We start from the raw sequence: 16,478 nt of genomic DNA on the forward strand, positions 1-16,478 counted from the left end.
CTCAATCAACAGCATTTGTGACAATGTTAATTAACACAGAAATTAATTTCGACTCGTCCCCGCTTTTCTTTAAAAAAAGCAAAAATGGAGGTTACAGTGAGACACTTACAACAAAGGTGAATGGGGCCAATTTTTGAAGGGTTTAAAGGCAGAAATGTGAAGCATAAAATTTTATAAAAGCACTTGCATTAATTCTTCTGTTACAACTCATGAATTATGTATTAAGTTGTTTTTTGGCTTTTAGGGTTTGTTGACATTAAATCGTCATGGCAACGAAGTTGTAAAATTGGCTATAATTCATGTAAATGCACTCATTGACTGATTGGGCAATGAAGCGGTAAGGCAGCTGCTTTAGTTTTTAGATGCAGCCCATGTTTGTGTGATGGTGACATACTAAATGTTGATGCTTTGCTGTCTCCCCAGAGTGACATTTGTAACAGTTAAAGGGGGTCATCTGCTCCAGGCACTGAAGTGAAAGACCATAATGGTCAAGATGACCAAATGAAAGAAAATTAAATCATGAGTTATTAGCTTCTCTCTCTCTAATCTGCTTTGTGTTAACTTTTAAGGGTTTGGTCAAATGGCACTGTCTAACAAAAATAGTCCTAACAGAAACTCCCTGATCCAAAGGTAAGTTTCAAGTTGGAGGAAAGTTCAGAATCCTGTGCTTTGCAGCGAGGAAGTGAATCATACCATAGCCCCAAAAAGTATTTAGACATACTTTTTGTCATAAGTCATACTTTAAAATGTATAAATGTCATTGCATTTGATAACAACAGTCAGTTCCTCTTCCTAGAAAAGTAACCACAGAAGTAGTTCATCACATTCACTGTGGACATGTTCCACTAATGTTTGACAACCAGATACTTTTCGTCTTCATTTTGAATAGTATCTTTTTTTTGTTTCATCATTTAAAACCAATCAAACTTCTTTCTGCAAAATGTTTGCATGAAACTTTTGCCATATACTGTATCTTTAAAATAAATGCTATTTAGTTTTATATTTTGTTATAATGCAATGACATTCATACATTTTTAAGCATGTCCTAATACTTTTGGGGCCACTGTAAAGGTGTAGCCTATACCCAGTCGAAAATAATATACTGGTGATACAAAAGAAGAAGAAGAAAAAAGAATTACAATGAAAGTTAATGGGTCCAATTTTTGGAGGGTTAAAAGGCAGAAATGTGAAGCTTATAATTTAATAAAAGCACTTACATTAATTCTTCTTATAAAACTTGTGTATTATTTGAGCTGTAAAGTCGTTTAAATCATAATTTTTATATTAGCGTTACATTGTCATGGTAACAAAGTTGTAAAATTGGATAAAATTACACAGAAAAGGTAAGTAAGGGATTTTATCACACTAAAATCATGTTTACACGCATACTGTTTACATCTTGTGGTTATACTTTTAAAATAGTGAATTTACTGATTGGCCCAATTCACTAGTTGAACTTATTTTATTTATTTATTTATTGCGGTAATCAACAATATGCCACAAATGCTGTCGATTGAGCTTAACTTGTATTGAACCTGGAATGTTCCTTTAAATATCTTTTATCATAAAATCACATCGGCACATCAGTAAAATTAAGAAAATGGCTCATTGTTGCCTAAAATAACCTAAGAAGTCATAAATGCTAATAACAAACAAATGAACAAACAATCATCACAATGCCTGACATGCATGTGAGCACAAAATTGCTTATTTGTTCCTGATTACTCCCAGTGTAAACACTGAAATTACAAGATGAATGACATATCACTCAATCAAGGTAGAGAAGACAATCAAAATGCATGGGAAAATAAAACCTGTATACGAGAATTTAACCAAAATGATTGTTCTGTGTTGAGCGCGTTTACATGCACGTTCTTACACCAATTATGGTTAATAAGCCGACATCTCATATGTTCATGTAAACGCATTAAACGACGTTCCTTTATCGGAGTAAGGTCATTAACGATGTAAGAGTAAACTGATCGATTTTTGCCCATTACGTCGATTTCACGTTCCATGTGAACATCTTTGCCGCCGTTCTTAGCGGCTTGTCCAATGTACGCAAGTGTCATGTTAGTGTCATACACAAATCTCATGTAAATGCGGATTTCTTGCTATGTCAGAATTTTTAAGTAAGCAGATTTTTGGGAGTAATCAGAATATTGGTGGGATTGAGTGCATTTCGGGGTTTGGAACGCGGAAGTAAACTATTGTAGGGTAAACTTCTAAAGCGGTGAATGGGAGACATCAACACGTATTACTGTATTTCTGCATTCCCATTTGCTCCAACAGCAGAGGAAAAAAAATCCACTATTTGGTTTCCACGGCTTTCCAAAAGAAGAAAAATAAATAAAGAGGGAGGGATTTTGACAGTCAGAAGAGAGAAGATGCCAAATTTACTGTCACTTGCTCAGCTACTATTTTCAAAAGCCCATCGCAGCTGTGCTAACTAGTTTTAAAATGAATGTCAGGGTAATACTGTATAACACAAAGATTAATGTTATAAATTTACATTAAATAATTGTTAGTCTCGAGTAGCTAGACCTTTTGGAACAAAAATCCTGGTCTGTATTGCAGCTTTTTCTAGCCAAGAACCACCCACTTTGACAGGAAGTGGAGAGACATCCAACATGTCATGTGATCAGTCACAGTTTGTATTGTTTCTACATTGTTTTAAGGCTGCGAGTCTCAGAGATACATTACACCACAGAAATACACTGGTGTGGAAAAACGTATTTGAATAATGGTGTATTATTATGTGAAACAGAAAACACATGGAAAAATGGCATAATATGTCTAAGTACAGTACAATACAGAAAAAAAGTGCTGAATATTTCACAGACATAACAGTTCTGCTCTTGGATATCTAGTACACTTGCTACTAAAAAACGGAACCTTTTTGATGTCCCTAAACTGTGATCCCTAAATCCAGTGTGATTATTTCATCCTCAACCATGCTCATTGTAACAAACTGGTACCTAATAAACAACTTTCCACATGACTATTTACAGTCAGCCAATCAGAGTAGAGCTCACTAGATCTAGAAAGTGTTAAACAGCTTTGTTCTGCCTTCCAGTTAATTTATAGGAGTAGGAGTAAACTAGCAACAGTCCAGCAAGAAGCACAAGAAGGTCAAACCAGCATGCTGGCTCGTGCTGAGATTATAACACCAAAAGATATTTATTATGACAACAACGGTAAACACGTAATATGTGGGGACACCAAGATTCGCAGTCGGTGACCTTGGAATTCACGTCACATGTTGGGAATTGGCCTGTCTCTTGTTTCACAGGACAAAAAACTACAACTACTGGAATTTACAGCAGAATGGCGTGTAGTTAAAATGTAAATATACACAAATTGATGCTCTACAGTATGCTTTAATACTAAAAATGTCCATAGCCTTCAAAGACTATGTACACTTGTGACAGACCAAAATATTGTTATAGGCCTGTTATCCCTTAATAGCATACCTCGGGTCTTTAGTGACCCGGGACCTCATTCCAGCCCCGTACCCAATCCATTTTATGGAGTTATGCCCACACTTCTTTAGTATTCCTCAACTTTTCTCTTCTGAATACTGGAACACACACACACACTTCTTACTCAAGGTGGTGTTGACTTTTCACCGACTGGCTTGATTTGCATTTGACATTGCTATTTGACGAAGCAGCAATGTGGAAGGTAACTAGTAGTAGACTAGTAAGCAAGCATTTTGTAGATTCATTTGTGATAGATCCAGTTGAAGTCAGAGGTTTACATTCACTTAGGTTGAAGTCATTAAAACTCTTTTTTAACCACTCCACAGATTTAATATTAGCAAACTATAGTTTTGGCAAGTCATTTAGGACATCTACTTTGTGCATGACACCAGTCTACAATTGTTTACAGACAGATTGTTTCACTTTTAATTGACTATATCACAATTCCAGTGGGTCAGAAGTTTACATACACTAAGTTAACTGTGCCTTTAAGCAGCTTGTAAAATTCCAGAAAATGATGTCAAGCCTTTAGACAGTTAGCCAATTAGCTTCTGATTGGATGTGTACTGAATTGGAGGTGTACCTGTGGATGTATTTTAAGGCCTACCTTCAAACTCAGTGCCTCTTTGCTTCACATCATGGGAAAATCAAAAGAAATCAGCCAAGACCTCAGAAAAAAAATTGTGGACCTCCACAAGTCTGGTTTATCCTTGGGAGCAATTTCCAAATGCCTGAAGGTACCACGTTCATCTGTACAAACAATGTACACAAGTATAAACACCATGGCACCATGCAGCCATCATACTGCTCAGGAAGGAGACGCATTTTGTCTCCTAGAGATGAATGTAGTTTGGTGCGAAAAGTGCAAATCAATCCCAGAACAACAGCAAAGGACCTTGTGAAGATGCTGGAGGAAACAGGTAGACAAGTATCTATATCCACAGTAAAACGAGTCCTATATCGAAAGAACCTGAAAGGCTGCTCAGCAAGGAAGAAGCCACTGCTCCAAAACTGCCATAAAAAAGCCAGACTACAGTTTGCAAGTGCACATGGGGACAAAGATCTTACATTTGGAGAAATTTCCTCTGGTCTGATGAAACAAATTGAACATTTTGGCCAAAATGACCATTCTTATGTTTGGAGGAAAAAGGGTGAGGCTTGCAAGCCGAAGAACACCATCCCAACTGTGAAGCATGGGTGTGGCAGCATCATGTTGTGGGGGTGCTTTGCTGCAGGAGGGACTGGTGCACTTCACAAGGAAATTTATGTGGATATATAGGACAACAAAGTCAAGTTATTGGAGTGGCCATCACAAAGCCCTGACCTCAATCTGATAGAAAATTTGTGGGCAGAACTGAAAAAGCATGTGCGAGCAAAGAGGCCTACAAACCTGACTCAGTTACACCAGTTCTGTCTGGAGGAATGTACCAAAATTCCAGCAACTTATTGTGAGAAGCTTGTGGAAGGCTTCCCAAAATGTTTGACCCAAGTTAAACAATTTAAAGGCAATGCTACCAAATACTAACAAAGTGTATGCAAACTTCTGACCCACTGGGAATGTGATGAAAGAAATAAAAGTTGAAATAAATCATTCTCTATCACTATTATTCTGATACTTCTCATTCTTTTTTCTTTTTTCTTGTTTTCTCTCCAATTTGGAAAGTCCTCGTGGTGGCGTAGTGACTCGCCTCAATCCGGGTGGCGGAGGACGAATCTCAGTTGCCTCCATGTCTGAGACCGTCAATCCGTGCATTTTATCACGTGGCTTGTTGAGCACGTTACCGTGGAGACATAGCACATGTGGAGGCTTCACACTATTCTCCGCGGCAACCACGCACAACTCACCACACGCCCCACCGACAGCAAACCACATTATGGTGACCACGAGGAGCTTAACCCATGTGACTCTACCCTCCCTAGCAACCGGGCCGATTTGGTTGCTTAGGAGACCTGGCTGGAGTCACTCAGCACGCCCTGGATTTGAACTTGTGACTCCAGGGGTGGTAGTCAGTGTCTTTACTCGCTGAGCTACCCAGGCCCCTTGATATTTCACATTCTTAAATAAAGTATTGATCCTAACTGACCTAAGACAGGGAATGTTTTCTGTGATTAAATGTCAGGAATTGTGAAAAACTGAGTTTAAATGTATTTGGCCAAGGTGTATGTAAACTTCTGACTTCAACTGTATACGTGTCAGGTCGCCAAAGTCCTGAGGTATGTAATAATGTCTGGCAAAATCCCCATTCATTTAAGGGTTAATAATTAGTTGATATTTGTCTATTTTGAGATTATCAGTATCAGCTATAACCGATAATCTGTGCCCGCTTGGCTGATTCAGGAATATTCCAGGGTTAACAAGTTCAATAATACAAGCTCAATCAACAGCAGTTGTGGCATAATGTTGATTACCACACAAATTCATTTTGACTTGTCCCTCCTTTTCTTTAAAAAAAGAAAAAAAAGGCACAAATATGGGATTCAGTGGGGCAGTTACAATGGCAGTGAATGGGGCCAAACGGTAATCATTAAAATACTGACCGTTTCAAAAGAATAGCCACAAAATGCAAACAGTATACATGTTTGCATGATTTTAGAGTGATAAAACTGCTTACTAACCTTCTCTGTGTAAAGTTATATCCAATTTTACAACTTTGTTGCCTTGACGACGTAATGCTGTAAACCCTAAAACGACGTAAAAACCACAATTTAAACAACTTCACATCTCAAACAATACACAAGTTTTAACAGAAGAATTAAATGCAAGTGCTAAATTATAAGCTTCACATTTCTGCCTTTAAACCCTTCAAAAATTGATTAAATATTGCGTGAATTAATTGTTACTTGAAAATATCACACAGGGAGAATTCACCTAACTTCGAGTAACAAATTCAGGTAACGACTGTCAAAAAGTGTCAACCTAAATTACCCTTTACGTATCTGCATTATATTGACCACCACGCACCTTGATTTTGAGATACCGACATCGGCCATTGAAAAACACATCAGTTGTCCACTAATTTACAATATATTTACAATGCTACCAAGTGCTGCAAGTGGACAAACACATTTTTTATCACTACCCAACACATTTCTAAATACACAAGATCCATAAATACACACCCATGACATAAAGGCGATTGCTTAACTCAAATAGCGGAAATAGAATGTTTCACATCCAGAAGAGCCAACCACAACACATGAAAAGGAGCGACACAAACATGAATGTGAATCTGAGGACCGGAGCAATGAACACAATCCAGGCTGGCATACAAAAAATGGCCAGCACAAACGAGCGTCTGCAGTTTGATGCACATAATTACGATCTAAAAAAGAGAACATTCTTCAGGCCAAAGAAAGGTTGTCTTTAGAAAAACACATTATAGCTGGAAACACTCACCTTTTTGTTTGTGATAAGACAGCTCTTGATTGGTCACTCGTAACCAGCGTTTCTTGAAGTTCCTCTTTCCTATTCGCTTCCTGCCCTGGGCTCGTTTATGTACCTCACTGTTAAGATTAAACGAACATATCTAAAAGTTAGGTTTCCTGTAAACTCATAATCTGGTAAACTGAAATACATGCATTTTGGACCACTCAGAAACGTAACAAATAGGATTGATCAGTTTATCAGAAGACTGTGACATCTTCTACATACCCTTCCTTCAGCACAAATGAGTCCTCCACTCCACTGGACTCATTAGACACATTAGACGAGATCTCATCTAAGAACTGAAAGGAGAACAGACATGACATATTGAGTTGAAATTATTCTTTTATGTCAGAGGAGTGTTTTAATTTATATTCCTAGTGTCAGATTAGGTGGTCTTTCTAGACATACTTACCTTTTTAACTTTTTCTATACATTCGTCTTCTTGGAATAACTTGAAGAAATCGTACATATAGGATTCTTTAAAGCTAGACTGAAAAAAAAAAAAAGGGTCAGAGCAAAAAATATGAACAGGAATTTTACAAATCTGGGTAAAAAAACAAAGAACTTTTCAAAACTTCCCTTCCCAGCACATGTGCGGATTGTATGACTAATAGTTGACGTACCAGTTTGTTCTTGGAAAGGCTGCCCCAGCTTCCCAGAGACTGGATGGTTTTAGAGATGAGAGTAAGAGTACGTGTAATTTCAGGGTCCTGAAAGAGAGAAAGTGAGGTGATTTTACACATTTTTTTAGTACAATGTGCTTTTAGTACATTCTTTATTTATAATTGTTTTATGCTCTTTTATTTGTTTGAATATTTGTATTGTGTCAAGGCCAACGTTTCCTCTAATTAAGTTCCTGCTTGACAAATCCTATTTCTACTGGTCAGAACACCATGAAGTGTTCACTATGTAATTCTCTACAAATAAATTCTATAAAAATGAATGATCTAAAATAGTTAATTTATTTATTAGTCTGTTTATCACATTTTGGTAGACCTCCTCTTTAAAAGGTGTTTCATTTTATAAAGTAACTAACAACAGAAGGAAATTAATAAAAATACAACCAGGGTTCCCAGGACATTTTTGTGCCACACGATTGTAATATTTAAGCAAAAACACACAAGAGGTCGTTAAAATTGTGGTTATTTTTTCAAAATTCATATTCAACAGTTTACTTAACTATCATCATCATCAAAATGGTGTCTAATCAAATGAATTTGTTAAAACTTTGTCAAATGAAAATAGAATTATTTTAATTAATTTAAATTTTCAACATAATATTGCATTATTTTTATCAAATGAAGTGCTTTTCTACAAAATCCTCACAGCACAATCTAAAACAACACTGGAGATATTTTTGTCAAATGAAGTGCTGCACCACAGAACATCACAGATGTGAGTTATTGCTTTAATACATTATTATTATTTAATTATAATTATTATTATTCAGTTGCAATAAACATGATTTTTTTTCCCATTTCATGTGTCCATTTGAATCAACTTTTATTTTGCCATTTATGTATGTTTTTGACAGTAGTTTCTCACCTCTGGATTAGCAGTTTGCTACATGTCCCAGTGTGATTATTAAACCCCAAAAAGTGATTTCATTAAAATAAATATATAGTCTGAATGTGCTGCATGCTTCAGAGCGCTCTGCTCAATGTCATCTACAACACACATACAGTTGTGCTCAAAAGTTTGCATACCCTTGGAGAATTGGTAATATATGTACCATTTTTAAAGAAAACATGAGTGAGCTGGCAAAACACATTTCTTTTATTTCTTATGGGATTCATATTCAACTGTAGGTTATAACAGAATGGCACAATCATAAAACAAAACATGACAACAAAGAAAAAAATGAAATGACCCCTGTTCAAAAGTCTGCATACCCTTAGTTCTTAATACTGTGTATTGCCCCCTTTAGCATCAATGACAGCGTGCAGTCTTTTGTAATAGTGGTCTATGAGGCCCCAAATTCTTGCAGGTGGTATAGCTGCCCATTTGTCTTGGCAAAATGCCTCCAGGTCATGCAAAGTCTTTGGTCATCTTGCATGAACCGCAAGTTTGAGATCTCCCCAGAGTGGCTCGATGATATTAAGGTCAGGAGACTGTGATGGCCACTCCAGAACCTTCACCTTTTTCTGCTGTAACTACTGGAGGGTCAACTTGACCTTGTGCTTAGGGTCATTGTCGTGCTGGAAAGTCCAAGAGCGTCCCATGCGCAGCTTTCGTGCAGAAGAATGCAAATTGTCTGCCAGTATTTTCTGATAACATGCTGCATTCATCTTGCCATCAATTTTCACAAGATTCCACGTGCTTTTAGAGCTCACACACCCCCAAAACATCAGTGAGAGACCACCATGCTTCACAGTGGGGATGGTATTCTTTTCACTATAGGCCTTGTTGACCCCTCTCCAAACATAGCGCTTATGGTTGTGACCATAAAGCTCTATTGTGGTCTCGTCACTCCAAATTACAGTGTGCCAGAAGCTGTGAGGCGTGTCAAAGTGTTGTCGGGCATATTGTAACCGGGCTTTTTGTGGCATTGCCGCAGTAAAGGCTTCTTTCTGGCAACTCGACCATGCAGCTCATTTTTGTTCAAGTATCGTCATATTGTGCTCCTTGAAACAACCACACCATCTTTTTCCAGAGCAGCCTGTATTTCTCCTGAGGTTACCTGTGGGTTTTTCTTTGTATCCCGAACAATTCTTCTGGCAGTTGTGCCTGAAATCTTTCTTTGTCTACCTGACCTTGGCTTGGTATCAAGAGATCTCCGAATTTTCCACTTCTTAATAAGTGATTGAACAGTACTGACTGGCATTTTCAAGGCTTTGGATATCTCTTTATATCCTTTTCCATCTTTATAAGGGTCATTCCATTACCTTGTTACGCAGGTCTTTTGACAGTTCTTTTCTGCTCCCCATGGCTCAGTATCTAGCCTGCTCAGTGCATCCACGTGAGAGCTAACAAACTCATTGACTATTTATACACGGACAGTAATTGCAATTTAAAAAGCCACAGGTGTGGGAAATTAACCTTTAATTGCCATTTAAACCTGTGTGTGTCACCTTGTGTGTCTGTAACAAGGCCAAACATTCAAGGGTATGTAAACTTATGATCAGGGCCATTTGGGTGATTCTGTTATCATTATGATTTAAAAAGGAGCCAAACAACTATGTGATAATAAATGGCTTCATATGATCACTCTCCTTAAATAAAAGACAGTTTGTTTGTTTTTTTGCATGATCAGTCATATTTTTAAAATCAATGCCAAAATTTCACAATTTCTGCCAGGGTATGCAAACTTTTGAGCACAACTGTACACACCCAGAGCAAGTGTGATACTCATGATGAGGTGTTTGAGTATGAGTGGCCGGCTTCACACATTCATATTGAAGCATGCAGCACATGCAGATTATATATTTATTTTATTAAATCACATAATTTTGTGGTTTAAATAATCACACTTGGACATAGAAATTTTTATGACTGGATTCAGTTATTCCATTCATGTTTTCCGCATTGTGGTAATCATAGGGCCCTACATGTGGTGACGACAGTATAAGCAGACTCTGATCATTGAATTATTGAAAATTAATTTACATACTGAGGTGTAAAGGCCGCATCACCATGCTACCACCTCGGGGTGCGAATTAAAAGAAAGACCAGAATAAATAAAATCTGCAGTCTGGCCGACGTTGTTGTCTAACAATTACAAATCAAATGTTTTTGTAGTTAACACTGCAACAGTGTCGGAACTAAAAAAAAAATGGCACTATATCAATACTTGTACATGTTACAAAAACCTTGTCAACTACGCAAACTAATATATTTTCAGAATAAATAATTATAATGAGTATTTTCTTCATTTTCCATTACTTTTCCATGACTTGAAAACTGTATTGCAAAATTCCAGGTTTTCCAGGATTTCCAGGACGCATGAGAACCCAACAGAGTCCAAAAATCCAAATAGTGAAAATGCTTATATTTAGCATTTTTCTAATTTCATACAAACACTGTAAAAAATTTCTGTAATTTTAACGGTAAAAGACTGTAAAAATGCTACAGAAAAAAAGAAGAAAAAAAACGGAAATTGATTAACAAGTATTAACTATACAACATACAGAAATGTTTTTAAATATATTTTAAAAGACAATATAATAGTTTTTACAATAAAATGTTGTAAAATTGTCCTGTATAATTAATGGTAAAAATGTACATTGTTTAACAAGAGAGTACATGTACTTTTTACAGTAAATTATTTTTAAAATTACAGTAAAAAACAATAATCGGGCATTCCCAGAATTCCCTGTGTGACCCATCATATTTCATTATATTTTATGGGAATAGTTATGTTTCTTCTTATTTTTAATATCAGTTACGTACATTGGGGTGTTTTATATGTAATGTATTTAGTTAATGTTTACTGCATGAACTTCATGTCATCATGTGTCCTTCTGTAATTACTACAGTGATTAACAACACATTATTAAGTGAAAAGCAGATATTTACAGTTTCAGAAGTTTAATATCAAGATTATGATTTTTTTTTTACTGTAAATTTAACAGGTTTTTTTTTTTTTTTACAGTGCCAGCGTGGTCATGTAAACTTTACATGTTCTGTAAAGTTGTTTACATTTTTACTGTATTTCTGGCAACCACAGCTGGCAGTTTTATTTATTTATTTATTTATTTTTTTAAACAGGATTTGTTTTACAGTGAACATTTTTATTACAAAATATATGATCAGCACAATAATTTCAGTAAAAGTTAACATTATTTCAGAATTATTCAGTATTTGGTATGTCCCCTTTTTGTACTCGAGCTGGCATGGACTCCACACATTGGTGTAAAACCTGATGATCCATGTTATCCCAAAATGATTCGAGAATGTCCCAAAGATCTTGTGACGTCAACATGGTCAATGTCACAAGTTTGCTAACATTTGATTTGTAAACATAGTGAAGAACCCTAAACATTTCTGATTCATTTTAAACATTATTTTGGTAACACTTTTCAAAAAGGTTGTATTGTTAACATTAGTTAATGCATTAGGTATCATGAACTAACAATAAACAATACTTTTTAACTGCATTTATTAAATTGGTTTAATGTTCATTTACCAATAAAAATGTGTTTATTGTTTGTTCATGTAGGTTTGCATTAACGTATAAAACATGAATGCATTACATTAACTTCATTATGTCAATGTATACAACCAGGGACTAAAAGCGCAATGTTTTTCATTTTGGTTCGTTTGGAGCAAAAACTGTATTTTTTTGCTCCGGTTCAGAAATTCCACAGCCTCCTTTCCAATTGGTTACCGGTTAGAACAAAATAAAAGAACGGTTAATAACGTTCTTTTTAAAATGACAGATTCTGCGCTCAGGGGTGGGTGAAATACCAGTTGTTGTGTTGCCAGATCTCGCAAGAGAAACAAGTGCAAAATAAGCCACTAGCCTAAAATAAGCAAAATTAAGCATAGAAATCATAATAAGCATACAGTTAAGTATAATTTTAATTAATTTTAATTGATTTGTTTCTCAGTCTAAACCCGGCAGCATCAAATCTGTATTAATGCATCATATCTCACCATAATTCAGAACTTGGAACAAAACAAGACTTTTTACCTCTAGGAAGAAAAAAAAAAAAAAAAAAAAAACTGTACTTTTTACCTCTAGTAATGTTTTTCTATTGTCTGGATTAGCCGTGCATGTATATGAAGTAATTATACATAGTTGTTAAAAAGTTCTTCATTCACAGAATGTGACATCCACAACAGGCAATTAGGCAAAAAAAATGTGTGATGCAGCAGTTTCCTTCAGGTTCAAAGCACTTGTTTCACATGTTTCAGTGGTGTAGCTCCAAATATGTACTGTGATAAACCCTTTAGCCTTTAGTTTCATAAAAACATTATCGGAATGAAATTAACAGGTTATAATCTGTTATCAGCATTTAAAATAATGTTTGAAACTGACCAGTTTTCGGTTTCAATCTGAAACAAATTCAGTTTGTTTTCGTTTTTCGTTCCTTGAACCGTTTTTAGTCCCTGTATACAACTTTATAGGTTGTTTATTAAGTATCTATTGAAATGAATATTAATCAAGACTACTATGTGTTGTAAAAGTATAGGTTTATTGTAAGTTCATTTTAATAGAGTGTAGTTAACTAATGCTAATGAATAAAACCTTACTGTAAAGAGATACCAATATTTTTGTTAGAATCCTAAAACTTTCTCATTATTTAACTTTCTGTTTGTTTCCAGGTTTAAATAGAATTTTAAAGCCCAGATTATCAATGTAGATCTACACTTCTGAACCCCCAATGCATATCTTGCAAATATTTTGGCTAACTGTGTCAGGATTTTATTATTCATTATTGGCAAGTTTCTAGAGTCCATGCATTTACTGTCTTGTTTTCTTGAGATAACCCTTAAAACTTTTCAGCTCTACTAAAAAAATAAAAAATAAAAAAAAATAAAAATAGTCACAATCCCAAGAAATGATAACAGGAAAAGAATATTGCATGGCATCTGTGGGCTGTTGTATTTTTGAATCAGTTATTAGTTTAATGCTGCTGTGAACTTAAAATCTCTGTACTGTTATAGGATGCAAATGAACCTTCTTCGCAAGTTTTCAGACAATTTCCGTTTGCAAATTGTAAACTGACATGCGGATGGACTCCAGTTGAAACGCTGCTCATTCATTTAGCTCATATTCAAGAAATGTTTAGCATTTTTTGAGTCTGCCTTCTGTAGAGAATTTCTCTAGACATGGGAGCAACGTCAGCAGCTCAAGAGGAAACATGGCTCAGAGCTTTCTCAGTATAGGAGTGTCTCAATTGGTCTTTCCTGGCATAAATATATAAGTCACATATTAAATAAAGGAACTGTACATTTGTTACAGTTTGATAACTTGTTTGGGGTGTGCTGTGATGTGGCTGTTTATGTTGTACACTCACAGGATGATGCGATCGCAGCTGGAAGGTGTGTGGAGAGAGCACAGCCACCGCAAAGAACCGCAGAAATATGAAACTACTGACAGCAGAGTACTGCACATGAGGATCCACTGCCATGAAAGAGAGAGAAAGAGAGAGAGATTGTTTTAGTCATGTCTGAGTCTCTGGCTCCTCCTGGTGTTGAATCAATGCAATCGATCAGAAATGCTAGTGTGAAGACAATATGCGTCCACAAGTATTTGTGCGTAAATCCTGTATTCAAGTAATTTGACAGTAATTTATTCTAAGATAAACTTTATGCAAAAATCACAGACTACGGGTGACCTCAGAAATATGTTTAGCTGTGCGTAGCTGAAATGTTTATATCTTTATAATAAGTAAGCTGAATAAAACTAAGTGACCCAATCATAAGCCTTTCATATTTTAAAGTAACAAAAATGATGTGCGTTATAGCATGATCTAGCTTAGGTTCAGGTTCAAGTGGGCATTTATTGTGTTTCTGATTTTCACAATGGTACACTTACTGAAAGATCTTGCTGTGCATGCTCTCAGACGAGGACACATCTTTAAAGAGCGCAAGAATTCGTTTGCAAAGAGTTACGGATGACTGTACAGGTGAGGTTGAGCAGAAAGCTCTTATAAGGAGCAACTTGTATGCAATTATTAGTGAACGAGACCCAACAATGCTATGTGGTTGCTAAGGTGGCCTGGGTGATTTTTTTGGTAGCTTTTAGTACTTTGCAATGTGGGTAAACAGCACACCTTTCCTCAACAAGCCACATGTTCTGAGGAACGATTCATGTTCAAAGAACAAATAGTACGGAATGCTAAAGTAAAATACTAAGGGAGAGGTTTGTTGAAATCCCTAACTTAACGTATGAACAACAGTAATACATTTACATTTTTATCCAGAGGGAATTGAAATCATGACCTTGGCATTGTAAGCACCATGTGCTACCAGTTGAGTTACAAGAACATAAACATATAGGAAAGTGAACGAGAGTGCCTCACCTGGAAAGCGTTTAGAAGCGAGCTGTCGGAGTGATCTGAAGACGTCACACATTAGGGGAGGACAGCTTGAGCAGGACTGCGTTATGGACGTAAACAACTTCTGAACGTATCCCTGTAGATTTTCCTGAGAACACACACACACACACCAACATCTTCAGTGTTAATCTCGTCAACGGAATTACTGACAAAGATGTTCGTTGACCAGGGTTTTTTCGATTTCATCAATGACAACGAAGAAGAAATATCAAGAAACAACTAAATTATTCAAATTGAAAATTTTCTGGGTGAACAAAGTGTTAAATGAAGCGCTTTACAAACGATTTAATTACCTTCCTCAAACACATACTATTTATACAGCAGATTAATAACTATATCTACAATATATACTGCAAGTAATTGTACAACTTACATTTGCACAGTGAACGGGTGAACTTGAACTAAGTTCCACGCTTTTTCACATTAGCATCAACTAAAATATGTTATTTTAGTTCAAAGATTTCTAAAACTGACTAAACTTAATGAATATGACATGACAAGTATATTTTTATAAACATGACTAAAACAACAAAACTGTCAAATCGGGCTGTCGATAAGTTTTTCATCTAATTAATTACAGGACATGCTGATTAATAAATCAAATTAATTGCATAAAAACATATTTGCTGAAAAACCCCTCAAATTACAATAATTCAATATATAATGATTCAATAATAATATAAAGAGTTATATTTAAATAATTATAATTATTATATATATTACAAAATGATTAAACAATTATTAAAAATAAAAAAAGCATTACATTATTGTGGAAGATGATTAAAGCATTAATTAGGCAAAAGAAAAAGTGGCTTTAGAAGGCAATATATTGTTTATTCCCATATTATTGAGCATAAAATGTATTTGTATATGGAAAAAATTAATGGGATTTTTACTTCCGGAACCAGACTGTTGCGCTCTATTGCACTCTGTCCTGCTGTGTTTCAATGCAAGAACGCATTCTCATCTTGTGCTGTTGCTGGTGTCAAGCAAGCCTGAATGTGTTTTATCGTCTGTACAGCGGTGCTTTGCCTACACAGCTGGAGTTTTGCTTACTGCCCCCTGCTGAAAACAGGTGGTCCTTCAAGCTTGAACTGCTCAAAATCGACAGCCCTAGTGTAAAAATGAACACTGAACATCATCTCAAAGATATTCGTACTGTATGTAGTGACACGTATGTGTGGTTCTATCATATGTACAATGTCAGTGTACTGACAGCATCTAAACCCTTTCACATTTGAAAAGTTTAGAGACGTACAAATGTTTCAGAATCTGTTCGGGTTCAAAGAATCTGAAGTTTCTGAACAATTGTGAAGGCATACACATAGCACAAGTGCAAAGGACAACACTTTTATTAGTCCCATCCGAATGTCATGTATGCAAAAAAATGCCATTAAAAAGGTCTTTCTAGGATCAAGTTTCTCCATCATTTATTGATACATAAAAGTCCTGCTATGGGATGGGTGCATGAGTTTTGAACTCCTTCACCTACAATGGTTTTCTCGTCAAAGTTCTGGGAATTTCCATTCCAACCAGTCGCCAGAGGATTCGTAAAGATTTATA

At 35.8% G+C, this 16,478-nt stretch overlaps 1 protein-coding gene across 8 annotated transcripts in view; it reads right to left on the reverse strand.

The window, feature by feature from the left end:
• The window catches only part of LOC127416747 (ras GTPase-activating protein 2-like), a 98,963-nt gene that overhangs the window by 38,238 nt on the left and 44,247 nt on the right, over window positions 1-16,478 (reverse strand). For 5 of the 8 annotated variants that reach the window (XM_051656278.1, XM_051656279.1, XM_051656280.1 and 2 more), the window contains exons 14-20: window positions 14,880-15,003; window positions 13,872-13,978; window positions 7,533-7,619; window positions 7,322-7,399; window positions 7,135-7,208; window positions 6,880-6,986; window positions 6,099-6,164 (exon numbers count right to left, since the gene is read on the reverse strand). In XM_051656278.1, coding sequence (XP_051512238.1) covers window positions 6,099-6,164; window positions 6,880-6,986; window positions 7,135-7,208; window positions 7,322-7,399; window positions 7,533-7,619; window positions 13,872-13,978; window positions 14,880-15,003 — 643 coding nt within the window. The remainder of the gene's footprint in view (window positions 1-6,098; window positions 6,165-6,879; window positions 6,987-7,134; window positions 7,209-7,321; window positions 7,400-7,532; window positions 7,620-13,871; window positions 13,979-14,879; window positions 15,004-16,478) is intronic. The other 3 variants (XM_051656283.1, XM_051656282.1, XM_051656281.1) reach the window with 1 other exon arrangement.

Source organism: Myxocyprinus asiaticus, chromosome 26 (genome assembly GCF_019703515.2).
Source record: "Myxocyprinus asiaticus isolate MX2 ecotype Aquarium Trade chromosome 26, UBuf_Myxa_2, whole genome shotgun sequence".
NCBI classification, from domain to species: Eukaryota; Metazoa; Chordata; class Actinopteri; order Cypriniformes; family Catostomidae; genus Myxocyprinus; species Myxocyprinus asiaticus.